The sequence below is a fragment of the Megascapheus bottae genome, chromosome 5 (genome assembly GCF_031878675.1).
Source record: "Megascapheus bottae isolate mThoBot1 chromosome 5, mThoBot2.hap1, whole genome shotgun sequence".
NCBI lineage: Eukaryota > Metazoa > Chordata > Mammalia > Rodentia > Geomyidae > Megascapheus > Megascapheus bottae.
The window spans coordinates 25,499,291-25,517,145 of record NC_143513.1 but is presented as its reverse complement, the minus strand read 5'-3'; the positions used below and the strand labels follow the sequence as shown (position 1 = coordinate 25,517,145).

General features: G+C 38.9%; 1 protein-coding gene across 1 annotated transcript in view; it reads right to left on the bottom strand.

The window, feature by feature from the left end:
• Abca13 (ATP binding cassette subfamily A member 13) overlaps positions 1 to 17,855 on the bottom strand; it is a 355,049-nt gene that overhangs the window by 297,673 nt on the left and 39,521 nt on the right. Inside the window, exons 9-16 of the mRNA XM_090332320.1 lie at positions 17,441 to 17,605; positions 15,959 to 16,158; positions 14,201 to 14,328; positions 13,164 to 13,261; positions 12,749 to 12,919; positions 9,790 to 9,995; positions 7,933 to 8,072; positions 4,183 to 4,297 (exon numbers count right to left, since the gene is read on the bottom strand). Coding sequence (XP_090188446.1) covers positions 4,183 to 4,297; positions 7,933 to 8,072; positions 9,790 to 9,995; positions 12,749 to 12,919; positions 13,164 to 13,261; positions 14,201 to 14,328; positions 15,959 to 16,158; positions 17,441 to 17,605 — 1,223 coding nt within the window. The remainder of the gene's footprint in view (positions 1 to 4,182; positions 4,298 to 7,932; positions 8,073 to 9,789; positions 9,996 to 12,748; positions 12,920 to 13,163; positions 13,262 to 14,200; positions 14,329 to 15,958; positions 16,159 to 17,440; positions 17,606 to 17,855) is intronic.

Genomic DNA, 17,855 nt, shown 5'->3' with positions numbered 1-17,855 from the left:
TGCCTCTCAGTTGATGATTGGATCAACAAGATGTAGTATTTATACACAATGGAATTCTGTGCTACTGTCAGAAAGAACAGCATTGCCCCATTTGTAAGGAAATGGAAAGACTTAGAAAAAAATCATATTAAGTGAAGTAAGCCACACTCAAAGGGACATAGGCTCAATGGTTTCCCTCATTTGTCATAATCAGTAGAAACCTTGGGCTCTCCTAGCAGAGATTTACAATAGAGAAAAACATAGATACATAAGGCCATATAGGATGACACTAAATGAAAGGACCTCCAGGATATAGAAATAAAAGCCATATAATGAGTGATTGTTGTCCTTAATGTACTATGTTATCTCTCATCTCTTTTACTATCCCTTGGTCATCTCATATTGTTACAGTATTTTACCTGGTTATCTGATACATTGTATATATGTTTATCTGGTTATTTGAAATAGGATAGGGAAGGGGGGAAAACAAGATGAGGGGCCGGAGTAGGGGGAGGGAAATGGGGACCAAAACATGAGAAAGGGTTTCAATGTATGTGAAGTAATGCACCTTCTGTCTGGTGAATATAATGTAACCCTTCTATTAATTGCAATAAAAATTATATAAAAAACTAAAAGGGAAATAAGAGTCCAAATATATCTATATTTTTCTCTCTAATAAATGTGAACAAAACATACAACAATAAATTTGGTTGATTGTTACTTGTGGGATTGAGAGTGGCTATTTTGAAACAATTCTTTGGAAAAATTCTGCTCGGGGCCGGGAGTTTGGCCTAGTGGTTAAAGTGCTTGTCTAGCATGCATGAAGACCCGGGTTCGATTCCTCGGTACCACATACATAAAAAAAAGCCGGAAGTGGTGGTGAGGCTCATGTGGTAGAGCTCTAGCCTTGAGAAAATCCAAGGACAGTGCTCAGGCCCTGAGCTCAAGCCCAGGACTGGCAAAAAAAAAAAAAAAAAAAAAAAATTCTGCTCAAGAAAGTTAATGTTCTACAGTTAAGGATTCAAGGGTATCCATGTTGAAGAAATAATTTACCCACTATCTGACGAATGCAACTGTAACCCCTCTGTACATCACCCATACAATAAAATACAATTTTTTAAAGAATTCAGTATAAACTAAGTCTAAATTCTACCCATCATGGAACTGCAATATATAGAATACTATGCAGGTGACCATGCATTAATTGAGGAAAATGCAAAGAGTATATGTATTGAGACCCCAGTACCACAAAGAAAGGAAAAGGAAAAAAGAAATACTTTATATTTATGTGGAAAGCTAAAATGGTAAAGAAGTAGCATTAGTATTAAAAGTAAAAACCAGGCTGGGAGTTTGGCCTAGTGGTAGAGTGCTTGCCTGGCATGCACGAAGACCCAGGTTCGATTCCTCAGTACCACATATATAGAAAAAAGCCGGAAATGGTGCTGAGGCTTGAGTGGTAGAGCTCTAGCCTTGAGAAAGTCCAAGTTCAGTGCTCAGGCCCTGAGCTCAAGCCCAGGACTGGCAAAAAAAAAAAAAAGTAAAAATCAAAGTAGAAGTCACAGATACTGTACAATATTTCTACCTACATACTTACAGCACCTTCATAACCATGGCCTTACTTCATTTCTACAATAGCCTTCTTAGGAACATAATCATTATTTCCATTACATGGGGAAAATATTTCGATTTATTTAAAGTAATGAATGAATTCACACTGTTAGCATATAGTATGAACAGGACATGGGCCAGGTTTTCTTGTTTTGAATTCTCTGAATGTTAATTTTGCTTGGTCATTAATATTTTTTTCTTTTTTTTGTTAGTCATGGGACTTGAACTCTGGGCCTGGATGGTTTCCCTGCACTCTTCAGCTCAAGACTACCACCCTACCTCTTGAGCCACAGTGCAACTTCTGTTTTTCTGGTGACTAATTGGGGATGAGTTTCACAGACTTTTTAGTGGCCAGGCTGGTGTTGCACTATGATCCTCAGATCTTAGCCTCCTTAGTAGCTAGGATTACAGGTGTGAGCCATGGAGCCCAGCTGGTCCTTTATATTTGTATTCACTAAATGAACACCTAATTTAACTAGCATCTTTCATGAAAAACACTGAACTGTGATGGGTCTAGAAATACAAAATTATAAGACTAATTTTAGTGCTGTGTGTGTGTGTGTGTGTGCTGTTCCTGGATTGAACCAGAGGCTATTTCTGAGTGTTTTTGATTAGAGTAGCTCTCTACCACTTGAGCCATAGTTCCCACTTCCAACCTAACTAATTAGGGAACAGAGTCTCACAGGTTTTTCTGCCTGCGCTGACTTTGAATCATAATCCTTACATCTCTGTTTCCTGAGCAGCTAGGAATACAGGCATAAACCAAAGGTGCCTGGTTGGTATTGTCTTTTTTGTTTAAGTTTTAAGAAAGTGAGGAACTATCCATTTGACATAAAGAAGAAATTCATTCTGGAGGGGTCCCTTCCATTGTCCTTCCATGCACTGATTACAGGGCTCAGAAGGTGCTCATGGCTCATGCCTGCAATCCTAGATACTCAGGAGGCTGAGATCTGAAGATCACAGTTTGAAGGCAGCCTGGGCAGGAAAGTCCATGAGATTCATATTTCCAATAAACTACCAAAAAAGCCAGAAATTGAGTTCTGGAACAAATGGTAGAATACTAGCCTTGAACAAGAAAGCTAGTGGACAGTGTCTAGGCCCTGAATTCAGGCCCCAGGACTAGCACAAAATAATAATACTAATAATAATAATAATTCCTCCAGGGTGATGAATCTCAGGTCCAAAGTGGTGTAGCAGAATGGTTCTCAGACTTTGGTGCACACCAGAACCCTCTATGGAATTTAATAAACAACAGAGAAATCTCGGCCCTATGCTAGAAAAATCAATAGATAAAATGAAGAGTAAGACTGAAACTTGAAGCAAGGTGTGACGCTTGTGCTTTTAGCAAACACCACATATACATTTGATCCACTGTGGAGATGGAATGTTACTCTTGTGATACAAAGCTCCTGTGCCATAAAGTCCTAATGCAGCTAACAAATAATAATGAGTATTTTACAAATGGACATAGCATCTGTAACCATGTGCAAAAATCCCCATCTCAAAACATGCTGAAACAGCAGAGCAGGAAACAATCTGCCATATTTACACCTGAAGATTATTTCTCTTCCCATCAGCTCTAGAACCATGAGGATCTAAATCATTGATCCCTTGTCAAAACGCTGAACAACCAGATGAGATCATTGCTCCAATAAAAATTTTTCTTTTCTTTTCTTTTTTCTTTTTTTTTTTTTTGCCAGTTCTGGGGCTTGAACTCAAGGCTCCTGGGCACTGTCCTTGGGCTTTCTCAGGGCTAGAGAACAGCAAGACTTCTGGCTTTTCCTAAGTATGTGGTACAGAAGAATCTAAACCTGGTCTTCGTGCATGCTAAGCAAGCACTCAACTACTAGACCAAACTCCCAGTCCCCAACATTTCATTTTAAGAATATCCAGTATAAGCCAGGAACGGTGGCACATGTATGTAATCCTAGCTACTCGGGAGGCTGAGATCTGATGATCATGGTTCAAAGCTAGCCAGGGCACTAAAGTCCATGAGACTCTCATCTCCAATTAAGCACCAGAAGCAGTGCTGTGGGTCAAGGGCTAGGGCAATATCCTTGAGCTAAAGAGCTCAGGGACAATACCCAGGCGAGAGTTCAAGCCCCATGACTGATTTAAAAAAAAAAAAAAAGAATATCCATTCACCTGGTTATCTGATATATTGTATATATGCGTATTTGGTTATTTGAAGTCCAATAGGGAAGGGAGGAAAACAAGATGAGGGGCTGGGGTGGGGGGAGGGAAATGGGGACCAAGACATGAGAAAGGATATCAATGTATGTGAAGTAATGCACCTTCTATCTGGTGAGTATAATGTAACCCTTCTATTAATTACAATTAAAAATATATGAGAAAAAAAGAATATCCAGTATAAATCTTAGTAAAATTGAAGGACAATCTTATTACTATAGTCTATACTCTCAAATTCCATAGAAACCTAAGTTATGCATTCTGTAAACAAATAAATAGCTTACTAATGTGACATAGTGTCCCAATACTTAAATCAATCTCATAGATATTAAAGAGCGAATAGGTTTTGCATATATTTGGACAATAGTTAAATTAATATCAGGAAGTTGAATTCCAATCACTTACCTGGAGATGGAAGTTACTGGAGACATCATTACATTATTTACAAATATAAAATAATTATTGCTGACATGTTTCCAATCCATGTTTTCTTTATAACAAGGAGAATCCTTCGAGAATACTAGGTGAAAATATATTGATAATAAATTGAGTATAACAGACAAGCAAATCTAGTTGAGTAAAATACACCTCAGATGTTCACTTGAAATGGTTGAAAAGGAGCTGGGTGGTGGTGGCTCATGCTTATAATTCTCACTACTGAGGATCTGGGTTCAAAACTAGTCTGGGAAGAAAAGTTCAAGAGATCCTTATCTCCAATTAACCAGCAAAATTTGGAAATGGAGATGTGGCTCAAGAGGTAGGGTCGCAGCTATGAGCCAAAAACCTGAGTGAGAGCGAGAAGTCCTGAGCTCAAGTCTCAATATTGGCACACATGCACACATAGACACACAAAAAGACAGAAAATGTTAAAAATGAAAATAAATTTTTGATTGGCATCTGCTTCCAGCAAAAATGATGTAGCACTAGCTACTGGCCAATGAACAATGTTAAACTGCAGACAGAAAACAAACAAGGTATGATGGATGATTGATTGTCTCAGTGGACTATTAAAAGACAGTCCAGGTTATGTTATATGATGAAACCAGGAGCAGTGGATGTGTTGCGTTCAGCCAGTGAAGCTCAGTTTGGGAAGACAACAGGGTCCTCAGAGTGCAGGAGAGGGCTGCACAAAGCAAGAACATCAGCACAAGCTTCCATCTAGTATCCACCTAACAACAAATCATCTGTGTGAGAAAGCCATGGAGACTAGATAATTTAGTCCCATAGTGATTAGTGATAAATTGCTTAGTGATCACAAAAGCCCATTTCCCTTAGCCACATTAAAGTAATTGACAGGTCATCAGTCATAGAGAAGAGTTCGTAAAAAGGATTCTGCATCAATAGTAGGTAATATCTACAACCCAAATGAAAATTTGGCCAGTTTTGTCTCCTACATCTTTAAAGCAGGATCTTAAGGCTAAGATTCATGGCAGAATACTTGCCTAACATATGGTAGGCCTTGAGTTTATTCCCCAGTATCACATTTAAAATAAATAGAAGCTAGGCACTGGTGGCTCACAACTGTAATCCCAGCTACTCAGGAGGTTGAGACCTGAGGATTGCAGTTCCAAGCCAGCCTGATCAGGAAAGTATGTGAGATTCTTATCTCCAATTAACCTTCTAAACACCAGAAGTGGAACTGTGGCTCAAATGATAAAGCACTAGCCTTGAGTGCAAAAGCTTAGTGAGAGTGCCCAAGCCCTGAGCTCAAGCTCTGGGACTTTCACAAAAGAAAAAGAAAAAAAGGAAGAAGCATAAAAGAAAACAAGAGAAAAAGAAAGAAGAGGGAAGGTGAGGTGAAAAACATTTAAAAATCTAAGATGCATACAGCAATTTAGTTCAAAAAATAACCAGTATAAAATAAGGCTAAATGTGGCATCCAATCAAAAATTACCAAGTATGCAAAGAAGGGAAACAGAGAGAAAAATTAATCAAAACTGGCAGATAGGTGAAATTAGCAGACTAGAACATGTACCACATGGATAGCTTTTGCTATTCAATGATGCAATACTGTTTAAACAGTTCAATTAAAAGGCAAAACATATCAGATTATATTTACAAAGGCCTAACCATATGTTGCTTATAAGAAATGCACAAAATATGAAGACATAAATAAAAAGAAATACGTACTTCTATGCTAATCAATTATTGGAAAGAGTAGATTTCTGAGTTATGGTGGTAGTTTTATCATAATAACTATCAAGTATTCAGAAAGATATGGAAAGTCTTTTTTGTTGTTGAGTTGTGAAGCTTGAACTCTGGGTCTGGGCGCTGTTCCTGAGCTCTTCAACTCAAAGCTATCATTCCACACTTGGAGCCACAGCACCACTTCCAGTTTTCCGGTGGTTAATTGGAGACAAGAGTCTCACGGACTATCATACCCAGGGTGCCTTTGAACTGTGATACTTAGATCTCAGCCTCCTGAGTAGATAGGAGTACAGACCTTGCTAAGATCTAGCAATTCTAAACTATATATTTTTTTTCATTTTTTAAAGAATTTATTAATGTTGGTTTTTACATCATATTTTAAATGACAAGTTTAACAAACAAGTGTTCAAGGAGGGAATCTCTACAATCACGGACTTAGTATTTAGAACTTAATCAAAATTAGGCTAAGGGTTTGTATGTCATAGAAACATATTAATTTAAGAAATAAAACATTATGTCTATAGACTATTTTTTCTAATGCTATTAGTTTTTGTTTCATATGTCTTGAAATTCTTATTTTTTAAATAAAATATATAGTTTATAGGCAAATAGAAAAATCAACATTATGTTTAGATATTTCAATGCACATCATAGCAAAATACCAAAAGGACATAGGAAATTTATTCAACACTATTACACTATTTAACAACTTGATATAACTGATGTTAATAAAGTTAATAAAGTTTTCCACCCCAAAACAAGGCAGTATCTAATCTTCTCAAGAGCACACAGAATGTGCACCTAAGAAGGCTAAGCTGCAAGGCAAAACTCAATAAATTTAACAAGTTATAGTCATACAAAGAACATTCATTGACTAAACTAGAATTAGATCAAAAATCAATAACAGGGCCAGGAGTTTGGCCTAGTGGTAGAGTCCTTGCCTAGCATGCACGAAGACCCAGGTTTGACTCCTTGGTACTATGACCTACAGACCTCAGTCTCCTGAGTAGCTACAATTACAATCATGAACCACCCAGAGCCCAACTCAGTATGTTTTCATTTTTAAATTAAATTAATCAATTGTACAGGAGCCTTGTTTTCATATTGCTTCTAGTTCATAATGACCCCGTTATACTCTATCTGTCCCATGCTTATTTCCCAAACCAGACTAATCATGTGGCTTTCATTTTTGTTAGATTTTTTGTGCCAGTCCTGGGGCTTACACTCAGAGCCTGAGCACTGTTCTTGGTCTTTCTCAAGGCTAGCACTTTACCAGTTGAGCCACAACATCACTTCCGGTTTTTTCTGTGTATGTGGTACTGAGGAATAGAACCCAGGGCTCTATGCATGCTAGGCAAGCACTCTACCACTAGGTCAGACTCCTTGCCAATGGCTTTCATTTTTGTACGTGCATATAAACTATGGTGCTGACATTAGTTCCCTCCTTCTCCCCACTAGTCTGTTTTCTCACTGATGCCTACACTCTAGAAAAGAAATATTCCAATTTCCCAATATTCTTACCTGTTAAAATTTATGTTTGTTATTCAAAAGGCTTTCTTCCATCTGGATAAAGAAAGCCTGTGAAATTCTATCTCCAATTAACCACCAAAAAGCCAGAAGTGAGCTATGGCTCAACTATGTCACATCCTGCATTCAAGCCCTATTATTAGAAAAAAATTCAGCCGGACAACAGCCTTCTGATGTATATATCACTATTGGAATTTTGCAGACAAGAAGCCACATCATAGAGAAATGAGCGAGTTGATAGTAAAATGAGTCACTATTACAACTGGTACTGCACCCAAGGGGCCAATCAAAGCAGGATTTCTTGGGAATCTTGCCATCATTGATGGAGAAAAACTAACTACACAGTATCCATAAGATCAAATTGTACTTAGCAAGCTTTCGAATTTATATTCCTTTTGTGAAATATTTTATGACAGTCATCTTCCTTCTCTGGAGAGAGAGGCACTTCACATTGTCATCACATAAGATTAATGTACTTACTCATTGGATTGGTCCTGAAACTGCCTTGCATGTTCACATATCGGACTGCTTCACAAGTGATCCTGATGAAACCTAGAAAGGTTTTCCAGTAGGGTATCTGTTCCAGAGATGTTTGTGCTTTTTCGAGTATGTGAAATATCCTTCAGTCAGAAAGAATCCAGAGGAAACGAAACTTATGATTTTCCAAATGACAGATCATTTTAAATATAAAATATGCAAATGCATGGCAGTCCACATAGGAATGACATTAGAATATTGGAAATAGTTCACTCCATATTTGATTTTTCATGAAGCCCTGAGCCTTGACTTGAAAAATGAGAAAAACCATTTTTGGAAATGCAAGAATTGTAAAGAAAGAGTAAACCGAAGCCTGACACTGGAAGCTCATGCCTACAGTTTCAGCTACTCAGGAGACTGAGATCTGGAAATCATGGTTCAAAGCCAGAGTAGACAGGAAAATCTGTACGACTCTTATCTCCCATAAACTACCAAAAAATCCAGAAGTAGAGCTATAGTTTTAATGGGAGAGCATTAACCTTCATTTAAAAGAAAAAAAAAACTTAGGAACAGCATTTAGGCCTTAAGTTCAAGATCCAGGATGGCACAAAAAAAAGAGGAAATCAAGAGTTAGGAAAGAAAAAAATAAAGAATGCAATGTAAAATTAATTTTGAAGCTAAGAAAAATACATTCTCCCTCCATATATATATATATATAATATATATATATATATGGTACCATCAACTTCCTAACAACAAGGCAATAGAAATTGATCACATATATAATACATATGTGCTATAAAACTTTAAAAAGGCAAAATTTCTGGAGAAATGAGATGGTCCAGCTGGTACTAGAAATCCTAGTTACTCAGGCAGTGGAGACTTAGAGAACCACGGTTAGAAGTCAGCAAGGGCAAAAAATTAAAAAAAAAAAAAAAAGCAGGGTTGAGGGGTAAGATTGTGAGACTAGCAAAATGCTAGACTGGAGGCATAGCTTAAGTGGTGTGTCAGCCATAAGCAAGAAAGGAGTTTTGGCCTAGTGGTAGAGTGCTTGCCTAGCATGCACAAAGACTGGGATTTGATTCCTCCATGCCACATACATAGAAAAAAGCTGGAAATGGTGCTGTGCCCCAAGTGGTAGAGCTCTAGCCTTGAGAAAACCCAAGGACGGTGCTCAAGCCCTGAGTGCAAGCCCCAGACTGGAAAGGAAGGAAGGAAGAAAGAAAGAACGAAGGAAGGGAGGGAGGGAGGGAGGAAGGAAGGAAGGAAGGAAGGAAGGAAGGAAGGAAGGAAGGAAGGAAGGAAGGAAGGAAGGAGGGAAGGAAAGAAGGAAGGAAGGAAGGAGAAGGGAAGGGAAGGGAAGGGAAGGGAAGGAAGGAGGGAAGGGAAGGGAAGGGAAGAAAGAAAGAAAGAAGGGAAGAAAGAAAGAAAGAAAGAAAGAAAGAAAGAAAGAAAGAAAGCAAGCAAGCCAAATAAGAGCAAAAATCCCTGACACTAGCATGCATGAAAAGAGAACTTCCCATTAGCAACTATGTGAAAACTGAATACATCATTAACAAGAATTTCAATCATGAGGTAACTTGGACTGAAATAAATTTTTTGTGAAAATCAAGCCAATAATTAAGCTTAATGGAACTTATTAATATGGTATAGTGTTAGATGCTTTATAATAATAATGCTAATAGGTGAATCCCTTCAATGTAAATTCAGTTTCTTTACTTTCTAGTAGATATCCAATAAATATTCTATTCATTGCAAACTGAATGGCCTGTGTGGCCCATCTGAGAGCAGCAATGTCTGCTGAAATCATGTTGATAGTGAAATGCTGAGAAGTTTTCCATCTTCCACATACATACTCACACTGTAGAGACAAGTTGGTGCTCACAGCCACCAGAAGAGACAGCATCCATACTTGAGGCATCAGCTCCTGGCAGCTGGAAGATCCGAGAGCAGGAAAGGCTTATTTCTGACAGCTGCATCTCAAGTTCCTTCCAGCCCAAATGTCCTTCAGATACTGCGACTGAAGTATTTGTGTGCCCAGTAATGACCTCTTGCAGAATATGATCCTTAATTGAAAAAGCAGATGTCCCTTATACAACATTAAGACATTCAAATATGGGCACTTGAGATGTAGTTTACCTAGTCACACTTATCAAGATCTTCAGGGCAACTGTTTATCAAAGATTCTATAGAAAGGTGGTCCCCTAAGTCATAGTTCTAGATTTGAATTTGTGTGTGTGTGTGTGTGTGTGTGTGTGTGTGTGTGTGTGTGTGTGTGTGTGTTGGTCTTGGGACTTGAATTCAGGGCCTGTGATGTCCCAGAGATTTTTTGCTGAAGCCTAGTATTATTTTGAGCCACAGCTCCAATTACAGGTTTTGGTAGTTAATTAGGGATAGGAGTCTCATGGACTTTCCTTCTCAAGCTGGCTTTGGACTGCAATTCTCATATCTCAGCCTCCTAAATAGCTAGGATTACAAGCATGAGCCACCAGCATCTGGCTATATTTGAATTTTATTATGTTCCAAGTTCCACCTTCAAACCAACATTTTACCCAACAATCAACTAACACATTAATAGTGTCTTTTATTGGCTGAGACCTAAGTGTCACAGCCATGTTACCTTGTATCCCCAAATAGTCCCAGTGAAGTAGATCTAATAATTACACTCCTGTTAAACCACTCCCAGAATGCATCCAGGCTGGTTGACTTGCATCAATTCATTAAATGCACCAGAGATGAACTTGGGCCAGTTCTAGTCCTACCCTTTCTGGACAGTGGTAAAAGGCTTTACAAGTGTCCCTTCTTTCTCATTCTGAGATCCCTGAATGGCTAAATAAAAAATACATTGCCTGACTAAGGAACCATCTGGGGAGAAAAGAAACTGAGATGATATTAGAGAGGGAGAATTCCCAGTCCCTAAGATTTCAGTTGAGCATCCAAAGAACGGTCCCTCAGGTCAGGCTCATGAATAACACCCAGAAAAAACACCCATCAGAAAAACCACTTTGCTGTCAGAATCCTGAGACCAGTGAAGGTGTTTTGTTTTCTATCACTGAACTTTAGGGTTCTTTGTTAGAACACATCCCCTAAGCACCACCAGAAAGGCCATCTCATATATAAGTGACCAAGAAATACCCTCACAATCTGCAGGTCCCAAACTCCACATGGGTTACGAATTAAGCTATCTTGATAAACAGAAATTGGGAAGGGTCTTTCTAACAGGAAAGAGCTTATATCCACTAGCAAAAGTACATTTGCTTCCTTGCATGACTTCCAGTACACTTTTTGAGGGAATCTGTCTAGTATCCTCCAGAATTATATTGCTTCTAAATTAATATACTTTACTTAAAGTTTTTTTTTTGCCAGTCCTGGGCTTGAGCTCAGGGCCTGAGCACTGTCCTTGGACTTTCTCAAGGCTAGAACTCTACCACTTGAGCCTCAGCACCACTTCTGGCTTTTATCTATGTATGTGGTACCGAGGAATCGAACCCGGGTCTTCATGCATGCTAGGCAAGCACTTTAACCACTAGGCCAAACTCCCGGCCCCTTTACTTAAAGTTTTTAAACATCTTTGTGCTAGAATTTCAGATGCTGCCCTCCACTGCATTCATGTCTTCTGTCCCAATCAGTCCGTAGAACAGATTGGTGTTTCCATTTCCTTTAGCATCTACCACCAGAGAAGATGCTTCAAATCTTTGACTGGACTGATCTATACATGCATTACTGTACCAATTTTTATTTTTCTGTGACATTATTTACCTTTATTAGTTTCATTATTTTGTTTATTTTATTTCATAGTATACACAGAATGTGTGTATTTCAAATAGGTAATTCTGAGAGGAAAAACACAATTTTGATATTTAGCACTTGGTCTAAAAATAAAAGGAAGGCTAGCGTTCATCTTTCGGAATAAACAACTGTTCTTCACTTTCATGTGAGCACTCAGTAAACTCAGCTCATGTCCCCAGTGGTAGGAAAAACAGGTTTTTCATAGTCTATAGCCTAAGCCATAACTTTGCTACAAATTGACTAATCACAAAATCCATTGCCCTGTGGGTTTTTTTTCCCAGCTAGAAACTAGAGGAGGATAGAGACCAGAAAGCCAGACAAACAAAGGCAAGTGCTTTGAAATTTGGAATATGGCCAGGCACTGGTGGCTCATACCTATAATCCTAGGAGGTTGAGATCTGAGAGTCCCAATTCAAAGCCAGTCTGGTCAAGAAAGTCCATAAAAGACTTATCTCCAATTCGCCACCAGAAAACCAGAAATGAAGCTGTGGGTCAAAATGGTAGAGTACTATTCTTGAGCAAAAGAGCTCAAGGACAAAGTCCAGGTTCTGAGTTCAAGCCTCACAACTGACAGAAAGAAAAGAAAGAAAAGAAAGAAAAGAAAGAAAGAAAGAAAGAAAGAAAGAAAGAAAGAAAGAAAGAAAGAGAGAGAAGGAAAGAAAGAAAGAAAGAGAGAGAGAGAAGGAAAGAAAGAAAGAAAGAAAGAAAGAAAGAAAGAAAGAAAGAAAGAAAGAAAGAGAGAAAGGAAAAGAAAGAAAGGAAAAGAAAAGAGGGAGGGAGGGAGGCAAGTAGGCAGGCAAGCTTAGAGTGTAATGAATGATTATCAAGCAAGTCTTGGCCAGGTGGGTAACACATTTTCAAGCAATTAGACGAAGGGATGGAATTAAAGGGCAATCACGATTCCATTAAGCCCTATGTCAACAAGTCCCATGTCAGAATTTGTTTTGATTATTAGCATCTTCAATGGATTTAACTTGTGTCATAAGTGTAATTGGTACTCTTGGAGTAAATCTAATAGCGGAATACTTACAGCATCCTCTACTGCAATAAGCAACTTGTTTAAAATACAGGTCTCATTGGTGGAATGGTGGCACAACAGTTCCCAGAGATTCCCTAAAATACTGAAGTTCCCAGAGGTCAGAAGAGCTTCTTTGGTGGAGTGCCCATTGAGGTAGGTGGCAGGAGCATTCTCTGTCAGAAGCTACAAAATCGATGACAGTGGAAAGGGGTAGGTAAGATTTCAAGAAGAGGCTTAGTTATGTGGATTCTAGAGCTGTGTATAGAAACAAACTGGAAGTGTTACACTATAAGTAAAGTTCTTTAAAAAGCTGGCCTAACATTCACTTTATTTTGCTAGCAAAATCACCATAAGCAACCTTGAATATTATATAAGCTTCACATATTTTATGAAGATGGCTTCTGTATTATTCTCAGCTATAGTTTACCTGCTTTAACTCCCCAAAGAACTCATCCTTTTTGAGTTTCCATTGGTCTCCACCTTGTACCGAATTGTTTGCTGTAGTCTCCAGCGAAGTAAGGATTTCTGGAAGATCAATAATTTGATTCATTACTCACCAGAGTTAGGCTTCTTCCTAACCTTCATTTTCATGCATGGCACGAATCAATAAATTTAATTCTTAGGCATTTCAATAAACCTGTTATCATAAATTTCCTTATCTTTCTCAGAAAGGAAATTGGGGGAAGCCATTATAATAAAATAATACCGTTTCTCCCTTTCTGAAAACTCTTTATTAGATGTTTTCAGTTAAGAAACAGTTTGTTTCTAAAACAACCAATCTTATTTTTCTTCTCCTAAAAAGATGAACGCTTATATCTTACTTAGTCAAAAGGGCAAACTTGGCCAGGCACAGAGTAACTCATGCCTGTAATCCTAGCTAGTCAGGAGGCTAAAATCTGAGCATCTCAACTCAAAGCCAGCCTGAGAAGGAAATGCCATGAGAATCTTATCTCCAATTAACCACCAAAATGCCAGAAGTGGAGCTATGGCTTATGTGACAGAGACCTAGCCTTGAGCCCAAAATCCCAGAGATATAACCCAGGCCCTGGAACTCAAGCTCTAGAACCAGCCCCAGTCCCCCACACAAAAAAGACACACTTGACTTCCACAGAATAGAAACGAAACAGCAACACCCACCAAAGCCAATGGAAGTTCAGAGAAGCATGGGTATGCAGCATACCCAAGAGGAACTTGATTCTCTGCCTCAAGCCCTCTGAGGAGCAGAACTTAATGATTCATTTGTGCCTTTTTAGCTTGGGAACCCCAAGTGCTGTATGTGGACGGAAGGTGCCAGCCATGTGTCAGCCATGACATCAGAGTAACACATAAATAGTCACACAGCTCCAGCACAACTTAGCTCCAGACTTTGTAACATCGTCAGGTCGCTGCAAGTCCGTGCAACCAATAAATGTCATGGGTGTTCTCCTAGCAAATAGGTGACAGTTGACAGCAGAGTTGTTGTACCTTTGACAAAATGGAAATCCTGGGTCATGGCATTTCTGACAGCATCACCCAATTGCTGCAGTCTCTGTACACTGGGCCAGCGGGGCAGGTGGTACAGCACGGTCTGAAGTTTCTGCAAATGTTGGAATCTAAGGCCACAGATGAATAAATAAAAAGAAATGGAAGGTTGTTCAGTGAGCCAACTAGGAACATGAACTTCCATGCAAAAGAAAGACTGCTGCTTCAGGCAGTGTGTTCAGAGGGTGAATGCCTCTCTTCATTTTCTAACCAGGTGTTTGACAACATGCTTCGTTTCAAATGGCTGATTAGAGTATCTTTTGCATACTGGATATAGGCCATACATATTATCTACATATTCCTTATCCTGGAGCAAGAAATTATTCCCCAAATAGTGTGTAGAGAAGTAAGGTATGGATAAAATCCCAAGTGAGATTTAAAAACATTTTTCCTGACAAAAGTGGTGGTGCACAGCTATAATCTTCACTCAAAATGCACGGGCAGAAAGGATACCCATTCCAGGCTAGCCTGGGCCTTTGTAAGACCCTATTTCAGAAATAATATTTAACCTCGAAGCCTGTAGTTAGGAGACAGAAAATTATTCCAAAAAGCAGTTCATAATTTGAGATGATCAGGACCCTTTGAAGTGGTATTAACTAGAATACTACTGGACTGTATAATTCTCAAAGGTCTCAGGCCCTGAGTTCAAGTCCCAGGACCTGAACAAAAAGAAGAAACACAAGATTCCGAAAGGTCACAGGAAGAGAAACTAGCCAGGCTAATTGCCCTCAGAGTGCTAAGCTACTGGGTTCAGACACATTGAAGACTCAGAAGGGAGTATATAATCTGAGTCATGATACAAGGACTATGGTTTTAAGCTGTTCACTTCAAAAGTCAGGCAGAAAGTCTGACTTTCTAAGAAACATTTCTAGCACTACCTTGCCACATCTCTCTTCCAGGCACCTCAGTGGAGCTGGCAGAAGAAGAGACAAGAACTCAAAGTTGTTCTGCCTCTCGGCTCTCATTTGTGAAGAGGTATGATGTCATACTCAAACCAATGCAGAAGGTAATTCAGAGAAAAAAATGCTGGAAGTTCTAACTTCCACATATGAGAGAGAACACGTGTCATTGGTCTTTCTGGGACTGTTTTATTTCACTTAACAACATTTTGTCCAGGTCCATCTATTTCTTTGAAAATCATGTAATGTCATTCTTCTTAATTTCCATTATATATGTTATATATATACAACATTTTCTTGATTTATTTGTACATTGAGGGGCATCTGGGCTGTTTCCATATATTGGCTATAGTTTTTAAATAGGAAAATAGGCAGTTTCTTACATGAAAGGAAATTAAAATGTGTGTGCTCATTTTAAAACAAGTACTGGCACTTTCTCACATAATATTTAAAAAAATTGAAATGAGATCATTCTAGATGGCCAAGCTGGTCTTGAACTCCTTAGATGAAGACATCTTCCTTGAGCTATAGATCCCCTCCATGAGCTCAAAAGAATCTCCCATCTAAGCCTCCTAAGTGCTGGAATTCCAAGCAGGTGCCATCACTCCAACATGGCAGTCATTTCCAAATTGCCACAGAGATCTACCTGGTAACAGTCCACAATGCAGTCTTGGCTTTCTTGTTTGCTAACTAGGAATACATTGTCTTACATTGTTTTACAGAATTTGATTCTAAAGTATCATGCATTGAAAATTCAATGTTGTGTAACAGTCAACAACAGAAAGAAGGAGGTGTGCCTTACATGTTCGTAGACAGATGCCTGTCTTCAGGGATATCTGCTGCCAAGGTATCACTCAAGAGGAGCAGTGCCATGTGCCAGGCTCTGATTGACTTCTGTAGCTCACTCTCTTCTTCAGACTGGCCCAGGAGGTCCTCCAGACTGTGTCTGATGCCTGTGAGTATCTTCTGAAACAGGCCACCTTGTAGACACTGATCAAACACCTGCATGTGGAGGGATTAAAATGATACTACTAGTATTCAAAATACTGTACATTGTTTTAAAAATAGTGACAGATCGTTCTGGATGATAAACCGATTTTTTGTTGTTTCGGCAAGTTAAAATGTCTGTTAAATGGTATGATGACTACTGTCAATTTGAAGAATACTTTTGGCAGTAATGGATATACAGAGCTTCTTAATGAATCCCCTAATTTTTTTCTTTCCAATGCCCAAAGAAGAAAAAGGAAGGAGAAGGCAATAGCATAATGAAATATAATTTGAAAACTAATATGTTTATGATACCTTAAATGTAGTAACATAACTTAAAATACATGATATCCCTAGAATACAATGACTGGATATGATTTTATGATAGGGCCTCAGGAAAGCAATCCTGAAGACATTTAGTTTTGAGGTTCAGCATCCATATAATATGAAAATAGATCTCTCGTGTCTAAATTGAATAGAATAGCAAGAGGGCATGGATGATGCAAATTCATGCATGCAATTGAAGTCTTAATACTTTATATTTAAGTCGTTTGCCCTCTTTGACACTGATAATTTCAGTTCAGTTCTTAGATGGTTTTAGTGCTAGATTACCTCTAGCAAGTGAAAACCATAGCTGTGTGTTTAATCATTGGTTAAGATTTGTAACATCCACCAGTCCATATATCAGGAGAGATCAAAAGTTTTAGAAAAGTTTGTTCTTTGAAGAAAAAACATGAAAAAAAGGAACACAGTGTCTGTCAAAGAGAATGGGAGATGGCTATGTGGGAGGGATCTGTGCAGTCTCAGTGCCGGCAAGGACCATATCCATCAGCCATGCAAGAACCAGGGTACCTTGGGGCATATCAGCATCTCTGACACAGCCCAGAGCTTTCTTTCTCCCTGTTTGCCTTTAAATCCCAATCACTGTTTTTCCACAGCCTTTCTGGACAAAATATGAGACAAGGCACAAAGTACTATCAATGAATGTTTGCACACCAACATCTATGGAGTTGCTCAAAGGAGCCCTGGAATAGTATCATGCACAAATATAACAGCAAGGGTCCAGGGATATCTTAGCTGTCTGTCACATGTAAGTCTAGAATGGACTTTTTGGTGACTTTACTAAGGGCCTGATGAACTGCTGGTAAATGTCCATAGGAGAACGCACACAAGACAGCAGGATGTGGGGGGCTCAGAGTTTGCTGTAGATGGCCAATGACAAGGAGGGGAAAGAAACTGTTCAGGACATTGCAGATAAGCAGGCTCTATGATGGAGCATCCAAACAGAGGAAAGCACCTCTCTGTAGAGTTGCAACCAGCTGACTGCGTGGACAAGATAGTTTTTAGCTTCTGACCACTTAGGCTGACAGTCTCCACCATGACCCTTGGTCTTAGCTTCATCCTCAGAAGTGCTGGACAAGACTGAGCACATCATTCTCTCTAAGAAACCATCTTTTGGAATCTGGCAATGACACGGGGTGTAGGGGGGAACAAAAGGTTAGAAGCCATTTTTTCTAGAATGTTTCACTTCTGAAATAACACCATAATCTCACTGAAGTAAAAGCTCTTGTATTTGCCTGATGGAAGAAGTAGCAGGTGATCATTTCACTTATACTGTCTATGTGACTTTTCAGGGTAGGCAGGAAGAGTGAAGTTGGCTCATGCTAGTTAGAGGCAACATATGCTGAGACCTGCACAGTGGAGCAACAGAG